This window comes from Mesoplodon mirus (assembly GCF_964341445.2).
Source record: "Mesoplodon mirus genome assembly, chromosome: 1".
In the NCBI taxonomy this organism is placed as follows: Eukaryota; Metazoa; Chordata; class Mammalia; order Artiodactyla; family Ziphiidae; genus Mesoplodon; species Mesoplodon mirus.
In genome coordinates, this window is record NC_138976.1 from 20602698 (window position 1) to 20618268 (window position 15571).

General features: G+C 44.6%; 2 protein-coding genes across 8 annotated transcripts in view; one reads left to right on the forward strand and one right to left on the reverse strand.

Moving 5' to 3' along the window:
* RGS3 (regulator of G protein signaling 3) overlaps positions 1-12291 on the reverse strand; it is a 160276-nt gene extending 147985 nt beyond the window's left edge. Inside the window, exons 1-11 of one of the 7 annotated variants that reach the window (XM_082613111.1) lie at positions 12219-12291; positions 11715-11796; positions 9505-9704; positions 9251-9401; positions 5843-5900; positions 4219-4310; positions 2541-2607; positions 1630-1784; positions 805-955; positions 364-424; positions 34-92 (exon numbers count right to left, since the gene is read on the reverse strand). In XM_082613111.1, coding sequence (XP_082469237.1) covers positions 34-92; positions 364-424; positions 805-955; positions 1630-1784; positions 2541-2607; positions 4219-4310; positions 5843-5900; positions 9251-9401; positions 9505-9655 — 945 coding nt within the window. In that variant the 5' untranslated portion in view covers positions 9656-9704; positions 11715-11796; positions 12219-12291. The other 6 variants (XM_082613101.1, XM_082613112.1, XM_082613113.1 and 3 more) reach the window with 6 other exon arrangements.
* Positions 12292-12480: 189 nt separating this feature from the next.
* Positions 12481-15349, forward strand: POLE3 (DNA polymerase epsilon 3, accessory subunit). The gene is made up of 4 exons (XM_082613416.1): positions 12481-12611; positions 12712-12797; positions 13153-13271; positions 13539-15349. The coding sequence occupies exons 1-4, from the start codon at positions 12546-12548 to the stop codon at positions 13709-13711; spliced, it is 444 nt and encodes a 147-aa protein (XP_082469542.1). The 5' UTR covers positions 12481-12545; the 3' UTR covers positions 13712-15349.
* The last annotated feature ends 222 nt before the right edge of the window (positions 15350-15571 follow it).

Sequence of the window (15571 nt, forward strand, 5' to 3'; positions counted from 1 at the left end):
CAGGTCCTGGGGGTCCCCTCGCTGCCACTCTACCTGTTTCCCAGTAGCTGTCTTCACCTTCCTCTGTTGCTGCCGCTGCTGCTTCCTGTAACCTGGTGACCAGAGAGCCAGCTCAATCCCCTTCTCCCTGACAGCTCCCACCCTTCCGCGGGGCTGCTTGCTGTGCTCTGCTACCCAGTGGTGACACTCTCTCTCTAGTCAGGACCAAGCCGGGAGGGGGTGCTTTTTGAAGCTGCAGTTTTCTGAGTTCTACATGTGACCCTATAAGACTGTGGCCACAAACATGGGACCAGGATCAAGTATAAGAAATGTGGGCTGACGGGGAATGGTACCTGGAGATCTAGCAGCACCAGAAAAACCTACCTTCTGTTGTCAGGTTATAATATAGTTTCTTCAAATGTTCAGGATATCTCAATGCTGGTCTCTAGAGAAAAAGAAAAAGAAGAAGAAAAGCTCCACTGTAGGTCTTTCCCTTTCCCAAAATGTATCCCCAAATGCATTCATCCATCGAGTCAACAAACATTTTTTGAGAAGCCAATGTGTGCAGCATTGTAGCAGGGGCTCTGGAGAGGGAAAAGGTGTGGGAAGCAAAATGCAGAAGAAATAGAGAACGCTGCTCTCCTTAAACCTCTCCCTGTACATTTGCTTTCACCTACATACAGCCCAGCCCTTCTATGGGGCCTGGATCCAGAGTGGAAGGATAGAAGAGAAAGAAGAAATAGAACATTAACTCCTCCAGCCTTGAGAAGAGATGAGTTTGGACTTGCATACAGACATCTTCCTCTGAGGTTCCCTAGCTCTTACTTGCAGGGTGAGGCAGTGTACAGATAAATACATCTTAGCAGAAATGGCACTGTCAGGTCGGCTCTTTTCCAGGGGAGGTTTCTTTTTCATCATGGCCAACTGTGTCTGCATCTCCAGATAAGGTATGGTTTTCCCTTTATCCAGCAAGAGGCTGCAGGGAACAGAAACAGCAGAAAGTCAGCAACAGCTCTTCTTGGCTGAGGAGAAAGAGATGAAAAGGCTCCAAATTTGAAGACATGTCCACTCTGGGCCTTAAAAGGCCTGTACCAACAGGTGCTCATTCGGTAATGGCTTTGAGATGCAAGTATGATAATTGCAGCTGAATGGATTAAGTGTTTACTATATGTCAGGCTCATGTGTTTTATACCACTGAATCATTACCACACCCTAAGGACAGGTATTATTATACTCATGTTGCAAATGAGGAAAATGATGATGAAAGATGCTAACTAAATAGTCAAAATTCACAAAGGCGGTAAATTTCAATACGAAATTCAAAGGTTGTCTTGCTCCAAACCACATATCCATTCTGCCTCCCACTTACCCGTAACTCATCTACAGAAAGAAGAGCATGTCTACCTCCCAGTGGAGGTTTAAATGAGAGAAGATATGCAGTGTGCACAGGGCCTGGCAGATGGTAAGTACTTAATAAATGGGGGTGATTACTGTCATCACTGCACACTGATAAGTCCAAGAACTCAGTGACCAAGTAGGGTGGCAGTTTTCTCCCCTCCCTCCTCAGAAAGAGCACACTGCTTAGACCCTTCTCAGCTTCTGAAGAAAAGAAGATGCTCTGGTTCTCCCATAGGCTTACATGGTACTTACTCCTTCAGTAGATCCTGAGGTAACATGTCATACTGGTTCCATAAAGGTACGCATTCTGAACTTAGTTGTTCAAACAACTGTACTGGGGAGGGAGGAGGCACAATCGTCCCTAGAGGTCCCGACTGTGCTTTTGTGTCCCGAGATGACTTGTGTTTCTGGAAGAGAAATGGTAGAAAGAAGTCCCTGAAGCACTCTCTTCAATGCCACTTTGTCCCATCAGCATTCCAGCCTCCCAGTGCATTGGTGCCATGGGAAACTCTTGTTTCCAGACCTACTCCAGCATCCCCACCTCCTCTACACTACCAGACCCACCACATTTTTCCCAATCTGGCTCTTCAACCCTACTGTTGAATTCAGACAATACGGGGATTAGCTGTTTTGTGTCATTTTTTCCCCAAAAGGTTCTGAACAAATACTTATTGGCCAACTATGTGCCAGGCATAGGGCTAGGGCTGGGGATTCAGCAACAAACAAAATGGGCCAAGACACTATTCTCCTGGACATAGCAACCTGCCAGCTCTGTGACTTACCCAAGGCTACATTTACCCAATAAACGGCAGAATTAGAATTAGAAGCACAGGTCCATTATAACTTCGAGTCTGTTGAAATTCTATTCCCATCACAATGAAAATTAGCTTTTAATCAACCAAAAATTCCCTCTGAACACCCAACAGTTCCTCCTAACATCTGTTCAAGGTGTTCTTTTACCTTCCTACAAGGAGGAGGTAGGGGAAAAGAGTCTCAGAGTAGAAGATGGTTTGGTAATTATTCCTTTCTTAAGAGGGGTTTTCTTTGGCAGATTTTGTTCATTTAAAGAGAGAATGGGGGGAGGGGGAAGATACCTGAAAGGAAAACAAAAATAAACTCTGCAGAGTAATATCATGAAGGTTTGGACAAAACAGCAAACTTACGCCTGTAGATTTCTTTCTTTTCACCTCCCCATCCTGGCTGCGAATAATATGCTTCTTCTCAGCTGGACTTGAAATAAGAATAACCACAACTTATTCCCAGACATCTTAGAAACATCAGGGATATGTATGAATGATGAACATGAAGATTTCCATCCTCCATTCAGTACTCTAAGACGGCTGGCTGGGAAGCCAGGGGTACCTGCTTCCCCGAGGCTGCTAAAAACAAGAACCCCACACCCACCTCGGCCTCACATCTGAACTAGGTTCCCCACCGTTCTCTCATACAATCCAGTTACTTACTTTCATAGTATTCATCCAAATTAGTAATTATATACTTAGGTACAGCAATGCCTATAATGTCTGAATCCCACCACCACCATAAGACTCCAGGAGGAAGGGACGAAGTATTTAGTTCTCCACTGAATTCCATTGCTTAGCACAGAGGTGCTCAAATATTTTTTGCTCTGTCATCTCCCTCCTCCTTCTTGCCTGGAACACAGATATGATGGCTGAAGCTCTAGCAGTCAACTTAGACTTTGAAAGCCCCTAGAAGCACCTAAGAAGATGGAAGCCATGGGCTAAAGATGATGACCCAAAAAGCTAGAAGGAGCTCTGGCTTCTGATTACCTCATGGAGCTGACGTACTAGCCCTGGCCCACCCAACTCTGGGCTTCTTTTACATGAAAGGAAATAAATCCTTAGGGGTTTTTTGTTTACACCATATATATTCACACAGAAAATGCATATAAAGAAGCATACACAGGATTTTTTTTAAAGAAAATAAAGTCTAATCATCTCTAAACAGTCACTCAAAAAGAATCTGAAAGCCTCAGCGGTCACGAAAGAAAAACCAATTTCTTCCAATGACTGTCAATATTAGCAAGCCTTTGGACCTTCACCAAATGATCTTTGTCACACTTGCTTTGTACACAAGTTCTATATATATGCTATTTATTTTGTACCAGTGTGCTAGTCCTTAGGGTTGAGACCAAAGATTCACAGCCTTCACTGAAAACTTTTTTACTAGTTGCTGATGGCTAATAAGAAAAACTGATGGTCAGAAGGCATTTGTTTCTTAATCAAACCTCACAAATACATTGGGCCCTATCTTGTATGCTATTTACTGTCAAGTAGAATTTTATGTAGAAAACTCCCAAAGCATGAATCTCAAAGTGTACTAACAAGAATTCCAGTGTAGCAAGAGGCAAATACAAGAGACCATAGCCTTCTGCTCTGCTTGACCTCCTGCTTCTTGCAATGAGGTAGCTAAAAGCGAGGTCACAGGGGACTTCCCTGGTGGCACAGTGGTTAAGAATCCACCTGCCAATGCAGGGGACACAGGTTTGATCCCTGGTCCGGGAAGATCCCACATGCCGTGGAGCAACTAAGCCCGTGTGCCACAACTTCTGAGCCTGTGCTCTAGAGCCCATGCTCCACAACAAGAGAAGCCACTGCAGTAAGAAGCCCACGCATCGCAACGAAGAGCAGCCCCCACTCGCCGCAACTAGAGAAAACCCACGCGCAGCAACGAAGACCCAACATAGCCAAAAATTAATTAATTAATTAATTAATTTTAAAAAAAGAAAAAAAAAGTCACAGAGAGAAGGTCTGCAGAGGACAACAGGCATTTGTAGAACACAAGAGTTGAAGACTCCCAAGTTCTCGACATGATACTCACCTCATATGCTTCTCTGGGATCCAGATTACATCCATATTTCCTACATCTTGAGGACAAGGAAGTTGTGTCTCATTCAAATTTAGCACTGATAGCTTAGAGAAAGATATAAAGCCTGTGTATGTACCAGGATAAGGACTGAATCATCATGATAACCAAAACGTATGGTGGTTCAGAAGACGGTAAGAAAAAAAACACTTCCCATCCCCAAAATATCTTCATACTGTTCCTCCGAGAAACTAGGTATCAGTAAAGGTACTCTGCAAGAGTGATCTTGATCCTAGATTTATAAGGAAATCTTATAAATCATCTAGTCTATACCCCTGGCAGGGTTCAGGCAGGGAAAAAAAAAACTATTAAAAATAAGGTTGTCCCCATGAAAAGGAACTAATGGCTTGGGGGAACAGAGAAGACCTTTTTTGCACCATAAACCCTTTTATGCATTTTGAATTTAGAACCATGCGTGCGTATTATCCTAGACAATTAACTTAAAACTAATTGAATCTAAACCTCTTATTCTGAAGAGGTCAAAGAGGTAAGTGATTTGTTCATTCATCTTTTCAAACCCATCTACCCTTTCTTGGTCCCTTACACTCTCCACCACATGAAAAGTGAAGGATCTTATGGGAAAAATATAAGGCATCCAGTAGGACTGAAAAAAATAGTAAATCTCTATTGCAGACAAGTAGAAGGGTTTTTTCCTTCTTAAAATTTAGCTCTTCTCCTAACTAGCTGTACTTCAGCAAATCACTTCCTATCTGGGCCTCAGTTTCCTCAACTGTAAGATATATGAGATAGACCATAGCAATATTCTTCAAACTGCAGTTGCAACTTATTCATAGGTCATGAAATCAAATTCTGTGAATCACAGCCTACACTGTTTTAAAATGAAATAAAACAGGATAGAAAATTTCAGAGTATATCACTCATAGTTGGGGTGAAGACTGTTCCATGATATTTTGTCGTAAAGTGTATCTCTTACCATAGGTCATAGCTAAAAAACTCTGAAAGTCATGAGTGTAGACGATCTTGAGGCTTATTTTATTTATTTTTTATTTATTTATTTTTTTTTTGCGGTACGCGGGCCTCCCACTGTTGTGGCCTCTCCCGTTGCGGAGCACAGGCTCCGGACGCGCAGGCCCAGCGGCCATGGCTCACGGGCCTAGCCGCTCCGCGGCATGTGGGATCTTCCCGGACCGGGGCACGAACCCGCGTCCCCTGCATCCCCCTGCATCGGCAGGCGGACTCTCAACTACTGCGCCACCAGGGAAGCCCTTGAGGCTTATTTTAGATCTGACATTCTGGCATTCTAATTTCCCTGTATTATGAGATGACTTAGTAGCTGAACATGCTCTATGCAGGACAGAGACAGGAAATTCTCACCTATGCCAAACTACCACAAATCAATCCCACTGTGTCTGGGATTTCTAGAAACAGTATAACATGTAAAGGCATTAGCACAGAGCCTAGCACATAGTAAGGGCCCAATATTAGATACTGATCATCATGATGATCATCATCATTACTCAGATTATAGTCATCCTGAATGTTAAATAAAGGCAAATATTTTATTCCCACTAGTAAAGAGAAAATGCTGAGGAAGTACCTTTTTTAATCTGTGACTTACTTTGGGAGATCTGTTAGTACGGTGTATCAAGTCTCTGTCAGGTAAATCCTTCCAAGGCCTAAAAAATGAGAGTTTCCAAATGAGAGTTTTCCAAATGAGAGTTTTGTCTGTTTGGAAACAGACAAAAAGACTTAACTGGAATGATAAAATTAGTGCTATGAGGAAAAGCCTCCTACTTATCTACAGAAACCCTTGGGCTTAATTCCTACCAAATGAATGTAGGGTCTCAGCATCGCCTTAAGTTTTGTTTGTTTTTCCTGGAACAGCTTCCAGACATTGCACATTGCAAACACTTCACAACTATTTGTTGCATCAAACTGAATTCATAGCCTATGTACTTCTCTCTCCAACTACAGATAGTTACATCACCATCAATAAAAATTTATTAAGTTACTTTGATGTAGACGTTCAAAAACATGCTAAATAAACAAAATGTGGCACAGACATACAATGGACTATTTTTCAACCTTAAAAAGGAATGAAATTCTGAAAAATGTGACAACATGAGTGAAGCTTGAAAACATTATGCAAGGTGAAATAAGCTAGACACAAAAGGACAGACATTGTATGACTCCACTTATATGAGGTACCTAGAATAGGCAAATGCATAGAGACAAAAAAATTGAATAGAGATTACCAGGGGCCACAGGGAGGAGGGAAAGGGGAGTTATTGTTTAATGGGCACAGAGTTTCTGTTTGAGATGATGAAAAAGTTCTAGAAGTGGATAGTGGTGATAGATGCACAAGACTGTTGAGTGTACTTGATGCTACTGTACATTTAAAAATGGTTAAGGGCTTCCCTGGTGGCGCAGTGGTTAAGAATCCACCTGCCAGTTCAGGGGACATGGGTTCAAGCCCTGGTCCGGAAAGATCCCACGTGCCGCGGAGGAACTAAGCCTGTGCACCACAACTACTGAGCCCGCGTGCCACAATTAGAAGCCACTGCAGTGAGAAGCCCACACACCATGCAGCAACGAAGACCCAATGCAACCAAAAATAAATAAATTTTTAAAAACTGGTTAAAATGGTCAATTTTATGTTATGTATATTTACCACAGTAAAAAAAAAAAGAACATTAACCCTTTACATTTTCATATCATTTGCTATTTTATTTTTTTCAAAAACATGTTAAATGTATAAATGAATGAATATTGCAAAGAGGTGTAAGATAAAGACCTAACTCCTTGGCCTGATTTATCAAGTCCTCCAAGACACAGGCCCCTACTTTTTACTCCAGCTCCCCAGCCTCATCTCTGACCATTCCTGCTCTCTGTTCTAGACACAATGAGCTACTTTCCTGATAGGTAAACAATTTCCTCTTGCCTCCAGGCCTTTGCATGTGCTATAGTCTAGAACGCTCTTCCCATGCATTACCCACCTATAAGCCCCACTTTACTAGGCTGCTCTGCTTTCAGGTCTAGGCACAGATGCCAGCTGTACAGAAGACAGTGCCCTGGGCTAGGAGCCCTACCTGTGTGCTTCCACATACCAAAGGGGCGCTCCTCTCACCACACACATCACACTGAATGGTTCTTTGTCTCCCCAGCTAGGCTGAAAGCCCCTTGGAGGTAAAGACCGTATCTTGTTTACCGTCATATCCCCAGCGCAGAACAAAGTGGCCCTACTAAGATATATTTCTGAATTCGATGAGCAACTAAGTAAATGATGTCATAGTCTGCTTTGATGGGCCCTGACTGCAAGAAGTCACCATTTTCTCAGCGTTCAAGTCTCAGAAAACCAGAAAGTAGTACTACCCTCTCCTATACTACCTTTTAGCCTAACAGAAATCATCAAGGGCTGCTTAAATCAAACAGGAAAAAGAAACCACTATAAGGGCCCCCATTAGTGTTTTGATTCCAGGCAACAGGGCCTTTGAATTTTAAGTCTACATTTTCCACAGACATACGTCCCTTAGCTTCCAACATCAGCAAGCTCTAACTGGGTGCCTAGACTCTGCAGGAGATTCAAAAGGAAACCACTGCTTCTGTCTTCGAGAGCTTACAAATAATTTCATACCTAAAAATAAAAGATAAGAAAAACAGCATATATGGACACAGTTTTCTCAAGACCCATAGAAGCTGATGAGATACTCCCTGTTATGAGCTGAATTGTGTTCCCCAAAATTCTTATGTTGAAGTCCTAATAACCCCCAGTATCTCAGAACGTGACTGTATTTGGGGACTTCCCTGTGGTCCAGTGGGTAAGACTCCGAGCTCATAATGCAGGGGGCCCAGGTTCGATCCCTGGTCAGGGAACTAGATCCTGCATGCATGCCACAACCAAAAGTCCGCATGCCACAACTAAACAAGTCCATGTGCTGCAACGAAGATCCTGTGTGCCACAACTAAGACCCAGCGCAGCCAAAATAAATAAATAAGTAAATATTTTTAAAATCTTTGTTAAAAAAAAAAAGAATTTGACTATATTTGGAGATAGGATTTTTAAGGAGATAATTAAGGTAAAATGAGGTCATATAGGTGGGCCCTAATCCAATATGACTGGTGTGATTGTAGGAAGAGATCAGGACACAGACACACACAGAAGGAAGACAATGTTAAGACACAAGGAGAAGATGGCCACCTACAAGCCAAGGAGAGAAGGCTCAGAAGAAAACAACTCTGCCAATACCTTAATCTTGGACTTCTAGCCTCTAGAACTGTGAGAAAATAAATTTCTGTTGTTTAACCCACAGTCTATAGTACATTTTTTATGGTAACTGTAGAAAACTAATACACCCTCCCCCCTTTTAACCAACTCCTACAAGACAAATAAGAATACTTTCTTGGACTTCCCTGGTGGCGCAGTGGTTAAGGATCTGCCTGCCAATGCAGGGGACACGGGTTCAATCCCTGGTCCAGGAAGATCCCACATGCCGTGGAGCAACTAAGCCCATGCACCACAACTACTGAGCCTGCGCTCTAGAGTCTGTGAGCCACAACTACTGAAGCCCCCGTGCCTAGAGCCCGTGCTCTGCAACAAGAGAAGCCACCGCAACGAGAAGCCCATGCACCACAACGAAGAGTAGCCCCGCTCGACACAACCAGAGAGAAGCCCGCGCATAGCAATGAAGACCCAATGCAGCCAAACATAAATAAATAAATAAATTTAAAAAAAATAAAAAAGAATACTTTCTGCTTCCCACTGACTATTCATCACTCCTTTAAGTGAGGGTTTTTTGGGGGGGTTTTGCCACGCAATGCAGCTTGCGGAATCTCACCTCCCCGACCAGGGATTGAACCCGGGCCACAGCAGTAAAAGAGTCGAGTGCTAACCACTGGACCACCAGGGAATTCCCGTTAACGTTTTGTTTTTAATCTAGCTTTCTCAAAGTCTACTACATGAGCAAAGAAAGTTAACCCAGAATTTTGAGGTCGTAATCCCTTTAAGGAAGATCCCATGATAATTTACCTGCGCTGAAATTTGGAGTAAAACTTTGAACGTTGAGACAATAAAGAGTGAGCCTTGGGGAAGGTAAATCCTGATGAATGACCACAAGCAAATCTCTTGTCCTGGAAGCAGGAATCTGCGATGTTTACAATGGTGAGCACTGGGAGTCTGTCTGAAAGACCAGACCAGAGGAAAACATGTAACATGTCAAAAGAGAGCCAAACAGAAACAATTCAAGGATCTTGTACGGAAGGAGACAGGGCTGGCTAATTCACCTTCAGCATCCAGAGGAGATTTGCGGGAGGAGTCCAGAATTCGAGGGTGGCCCCTCTCAATTCGGCGGAGAGTTGCCCAGCATTGTGGATGCTGACAAACAGCCAGGTCACAGGTAGTTTCATCCCACTGGCTTTTATCTGGCAAGTCCATAGCTACAAATGGTTTAGGACAAAAGCCAATCTTGCAGCTTTCTAGCCCTCTGGAAAAACAATCACCACATAATTAGGGAATACTATACATTAGCCATGCAGTCCAGATATTAATTTGCACTCAAAGCATGAAATATTTCTGTTGAACCATATAGATAAATGGTCATCACAGGATAATTAGGAACTGGGTAACGAGCAAGTATGAAATTATCTCAGCATGGAGTAGGGTGATAAGGGTTTGGGTTCAGACTGACTCCAGAAGGTCTCCTAACTGACCATTTAAATTAATAACTGAATGACCTGAGATTTAACCAATCTGAGCTCCAGTCTCCTCAGCTGCAAAATGAGGATAAGTTTATTTCACAGGATCACCACAACAATTAATTAATGGACATGAAAAGTTCTGGCATATAGTTCAAAATAAATATTAGCATCCTTTCCTTTCCCCCTTCATTAATCATTAGGGAGAAGATGCCACCATCTCCAAAAAGCCTTATCAAATTATAAGTAATGTACATAGCACTTGAGTATCCTCAGATTTTGTTATACACGGGGGCTCCTGGAACCAATCCTCTGTGGATAATGAGCAACGGCTGAGTCACAGAAGTGCTTTAGATGGCTCAAACTTTTGGAAGAGATGCTTCAATTTTCAGTATGCTCCAGTTCTCACTCAGGCGGCTAAAATACCCACCAGAAATGAATGGGTTTGCTCAAACAGCAAATCAGTCAACCCACAGTTGCATGAGAAGCCACTGGCTTTTCATTTACTGGCTGTATGCTCTTGGGCAAGTTACTTCACCTCCCTCAGCCTGTTTCCTCATATAAAGTAGGGAAGGGGAAATCCCTAAGTAGCATCATAGAAGCATTAAATAAGATAATGTACTCTTATGTATGATATATAACAGGTGCTCAATAAATGTTATCTTTCTCTCTCTAGAAATGTTTTAGGCAATCACTACCATCTGATCCCTAATAACTTTTTAAGGACAGTGTCCATTTCTTTCTTCTTTTACTCAACACATTTATGGACTACCAAATATGTGAGGGGACCTGTTACGGGCATAGAGAATGATAAAGAACTAAATAAGTTCCTGTTCTAAAGTGCTTATAATTTAAACCAAAGATAGCAAACTATTGGCCTGGGATTGCGCCTGGCCTACAATTTGTTTTGTTTGGCCTGCACTTTGAGCCATTACACAAAGATGGAAATAGTCCATAATGTCCAGATTGCTGACTCCTCTTGAAGATTAAAATATCTAACAACACAGGGGCCCAATTCCAACTAGATAGCAACTGGCTGGAGCTGAGCATTTCCTGACATCTTTAAACCAGGTGTATTCCAGCCAAGTGGACAGTTCTCCCACCAAACCCTGTAATCTCTAACTGAAGCAGTTTCAGTTGCCATTTATCATCCCATTTGCTGTCTTTTTTTTTTTTTTTTTTTTTATAATAGGGAAATCTTTCTCGTGTTCATGTCGCTGTCAAAAACAGGAAAACTAAGGGTGACCTGAGACAGCAGGTTTCCAGAAAAAAAAGCATTTCTGCTTGCGGGAGTGAGGACAATTGCTACAAATGTAATAGGAAAATGGTAGAACTTAAAAAGCTACTGCAGGGACTTCCCTGGTGGTGCAGTGGTTAAGAACCCGCCTGCCAATACAGGGGACAAGGGTTCGAGCCCTGGTCAGGAAAGGTCTCACATGCCGCAGAGCAACTAAGCCTGTGCGCCACAACTACTGAGCCTGCACTCTAGAGCCCATGAGCCACAACTACTGAAGTCCACACTACAGCCCACACTCGTGCTCCGCAACAAGAGAACCACAACTAGAGAAAGCCCGTGTGCAGCAATTAAGACCCAACGCAGCCAAAAATAAATAAATAAAATAATTTGTAAGAAAAAAAGCCACTGCGAAACCATGGAAATATTTTTTTTACTAGGAAAGATGCACGATAAACAATTCGATGAACTAAATAGCAAATACAGTTGTAAGAGGGTCTGTTTTTTAATGCGAATATAATGTTACATTATTCTTACAACCGGCTGCGTGTTGCCCTTTTGTTACCTGACCAGCCCGAATTGAGCTCCGAGGTCTAGTCATGCCCATCTCTATGTCGCCAGCCCCAGCACTGTGCTGGCAAAGTAGTCTGCGTTAAAAAAAAAAAAAAAAAATTTAGGTAACAGTTATTCTTAATACCATTACTACAAAGTCGAGAGGGCTAAAAACATTAGAGGTGACCATTTGCGCCGGCAGAGTTGAAAAACGATTTCCCGCTTCGTTCCGGAAAAGGGAACTGGGAGAATGCAGCCTCGGAGGGCCGCGCTTCCGCGAAACCAAAGCAGAAGCCAAGCGGCCTGCGCCCACAGAAAAACGCCACTCTTCGACGCGCGGTGAAGTGAACGATGGGCCCAGCCTCTCATCGGGAGGAGCCGAGCCCCGCCCCGCCCCGCCCCGCCCCACCAGCTCAGTCCACGCCTCCGTCTCCCACGCTAGCTACCAGGCTGCGACGTCGCCAGGAAGCGGCGCAGAGCACTATGGGAAAGGGACGGAAAGTCCAGTGAGCCATACTTCATTTGCTAAGCAAGTTCCAGATATGGTGGTGGCGTGAAGCAGAGAAACGAGCCTGGGAAGGGACGCCAGGTGCCGGTGAGGCCGGACGGAAACCCCTCAAGCCAAAACCATGGCAGCGCGGAAAGCTCGGAAGCACCGGCCACTGGAGGCGGAAGCTGGGCTGGCGGAGGAGGAAGGTTATGGCGCGCGGGGCACTGTGGGACACTGTGTGGGCAACGCGGGCCGCGACGGAAGCCTCATTGGGTCAGACCGTGGCGACGCGGGAAGTCCGGACGCCGTAGCTGCCTGAAGAGGAGGTCCGAGGCCTGGGCCCCGGCCGCGGCAATGGCGGAGAGGCCCGAGGACCTAAACTTGCCCAATGCCGTCATCACCAGGATCATCAAGGAGGCGGTGAGCAGCTCCGGCTGGCGGACGGGCCAGGGGCGGACGAGCGGGCAGGGGAAAACAGGTCCTGAGCCGGTAGCTTTGCTCACCCGCGCTTTTCTCACAGCTCCCGGACGGTGTCAGCATCTCCAAGGAGGCCCGGAGCGCCATCTCCCGCGCCGCCAGCGTCTTCGTGCTGTACGCCACATCCTGGTGAGGCGGACAGAGCTAGCCGGAGCTTAGCTGGGCATAAGGGAGGCGTAAAGAGACACCCCCCCCGCCAACCCCGGTTCGGAGTTCGTGGCCTGGAGCCCGCAAACCCCAGTAATTATGTTCTACCTCAGTGGAGGGAGGTTCAGAGCCCTCGTCCAGGTCTTGCAATCTCTGAAACAAAATAAGACAACAGTAACTTTGCCTTAACCCTTTTGTACAGGTAAGGGAGGGACTTACCGTGTCACAAAAATCCATGCCTGCAGGCCTTCTAGTACCACTTCTGGGTGCTCCTTTTCCCACCCACTCTGTACGCGGCAAGAGGGCACCTGACAGCCCTTAATCTTTTTTCTTTCAGTGCCAACAACTTCGCGATGAAAGGGAAACGCAAGACACTGAATGCCAGCGATGTGCTCTCCGCCATGGAGGAGATGGAGTTTCAGCGGTTCGTGACCCCGTTAAAAGAAGCTCTGGAAGGTAACTACCCTTTCGTTTTCTCATCCAAGTAGATGTTCATCCTGTATGATCTGCTCACCTGGCCCTGAGTCTTTATCAGCTTGGGTGCCTTTAAGTCTGGTGAGCAAGTATTGGACGCGACTCCGATGGCAGGCACCACCGCATAACTGTGGTGCTGGGCGGGTTATTTTTCCTTCTGTGCCTCAGCTTTTCCAATTATGCAGTGGAGTTAGCTGCTGCAGTCTGGTTCAGCCTTGCCTCCTAACTCCCTCCCCTTCATCCTTACAGCTTACAGGAGGGAGCAGAAAGGCAAGAAGGAAGCTTCAGAGCAAAAGAAGAAGGACAAAGACAAAAAAACAGATTCAGAAGAGCAAGACAAGAGCAGGGATGAGGACAACGATGAAGATGAGGAAAGGCTGGAGGAAGAAGAACAGAATGAAGAGGAGGAAGTGGACAACTGAAGAGGATGGGGAGACGCAGCTCGGAAGGTACCACTCTGAAACGCCGTACACGTTTGTGTGAAGCTTTTTCGTGCTGGGCAGAGTAGTCTTAGGCAGAAGATGGAAATAAAAACTGAATTATCGTCAGAATTATCATCAAAACCAGCGCTTCCCAGACTTGGAGCATCTGAGTAGCGGGATCCTGTTTTGCTTTTAATCAGTGTCAAGCTTATGACTTTTTGGCAAGAGAGATTCTGAACAGCTAATTTAATTGGTCAATTTGATCTCTCTTGTTTACTTACACGTATAGTTAGGCAGTTGTTGATCCCCAGTTCCCTCCCCACCCCCCAAAAAAGTAATAATAACTTCCATGCTGCCGACTGTGTTCCAGATCACAGAGGCAGTCAAGGCTCAGGAAAAATTGGGGTTTGATCATGGTCAGCCTATTTGATTGTACAGTATTTGGCAATACTAGCTTATTTCACGTGATCAGAATGGCTTAGCTTTAGGAAATTACTATAAGGGTTCGAGAGAACAATGAAATCTTTTCTATTGTCTCCTCACTTGACAGTAACATTAATTGAATTTTGGTTTCTACAGACCCACTTGGCTTGGACTCCTTCTATATTGCCTATAGGCATGTTACCTGCTTGGGTGGCTATGTTCTCGGCACATAACGCTTTTAAATCAACAGAGTAGAATTAGTCAAGTAAGGTTGCCAATGTCTTACTCTTGTGAAACAGATGGTTAGTCTTAAATGCACCTCACTGCCTGCGACTGTACAGCTTCAGGATTTGTTGTCACCTCCTGGAAGGTATAAAATTCCAGGCTTTCTCTTCTTGTAGTCCGTCTCCTAGACTTGTGACTTGGCTTTTCATTATTCCAATTCATGACAAGTTCCAGACTTTATCTCTTCTAGGCTCTCCCTCTGTGCTTCTCACCTCCTGTCTCTGTTCTGCCTCTCCCCTGCTCCCCATTCCCACTTTCTCTGTCCCTCTTTTTCTCACTTCTCCCAATCCAGGAACTTGGATAACCTGCTTAATATCCCAAAGTGTGGTTTCCTCTGATCCCCTAGTTCTAATCTCATGTCTTTTTTTTTTTTTTTTTTTTTTTTTTTTTTTTTTTTTGCGGTACGCGGGCCTCTCACTGTTGTGGCCCCTCCCGTTGCAGAGCACAGGCTCCGGAGGCGCAGGCTCAGCAGCCATGGCTCACAGGCCCAGCCGCTCCGCGGCATGTGGGATCTTCCCGGACCGGGGCACGAACCGGTGTCCCCTGCGTTGGCAGGTGGACTCTCAACCACTGCGCCACCAGGGAAGCCCTAATCTCATGTCTCTTAAAAATGATTTTGTAAACCTCTCTGAACCATAAGGGAAATCTGATGGTGCTCAGGAATCTAATTCCTCCCCTAACCCATCCCCTTTAACCGCTTCTGAAGTATCTCTGTTGACCTTTCCTAGTTTTCTTCTCTTTCCATTTGGTGCTTCGAGCACTTTTTTGTTCGTCTCTAAGTTGAGTGCTTGGAGGTTGAAAGGTAGTGAAATGTAGTGTGACACTGTTAATTTGTTAAATGAATACAGTGGAAAGTTTGTTGATAAATGAATGAAGAATATTGAGAAAATTATAATGCTTTGTATAAATAAAAATTCCTGTTAAAAGTGATGACTCCTCTTTAATCCTTCTTGTTTGTAAGTGTGCTTTTGGGGAGGACCACTGATCATGCTCTATACAGTTCTTGGGGTGTGGACTGAGCCAGACCCTTATAAATATGGGATCCTGCGTCACCTTGGATGACCAGCAGATGCTGCTCATTAACAAACAGGGGCGCTGCTGCTCTTCAACCACAGTGAGAGCTTCCCATGGCTCTGCTGGGCACCCTATACG

Coding starts and splice junctions, on each gene's coding strand:
- POLE3 (XM_082613416.1), top strand. CDS start 12,546: ATGGCGGAGAGGCCCGAGGACCTAAACTTGCCCAATGCCGTCATCACC. Junction 12,612..12,711: donor CCAGGATCATCAAGGAGGCG/GTGAGCAGCTCC, acceptor CTTTTCTCACAG/CTCCCGGACGGTGTCAGCAT. Junction 13,272..13,538: donor GTTAAAAGAAGCTCTGGAAG/GTAACTACCCTT, acceptor TCATCCTTACAG/CTTACAGGAGGGAGCAGAAA.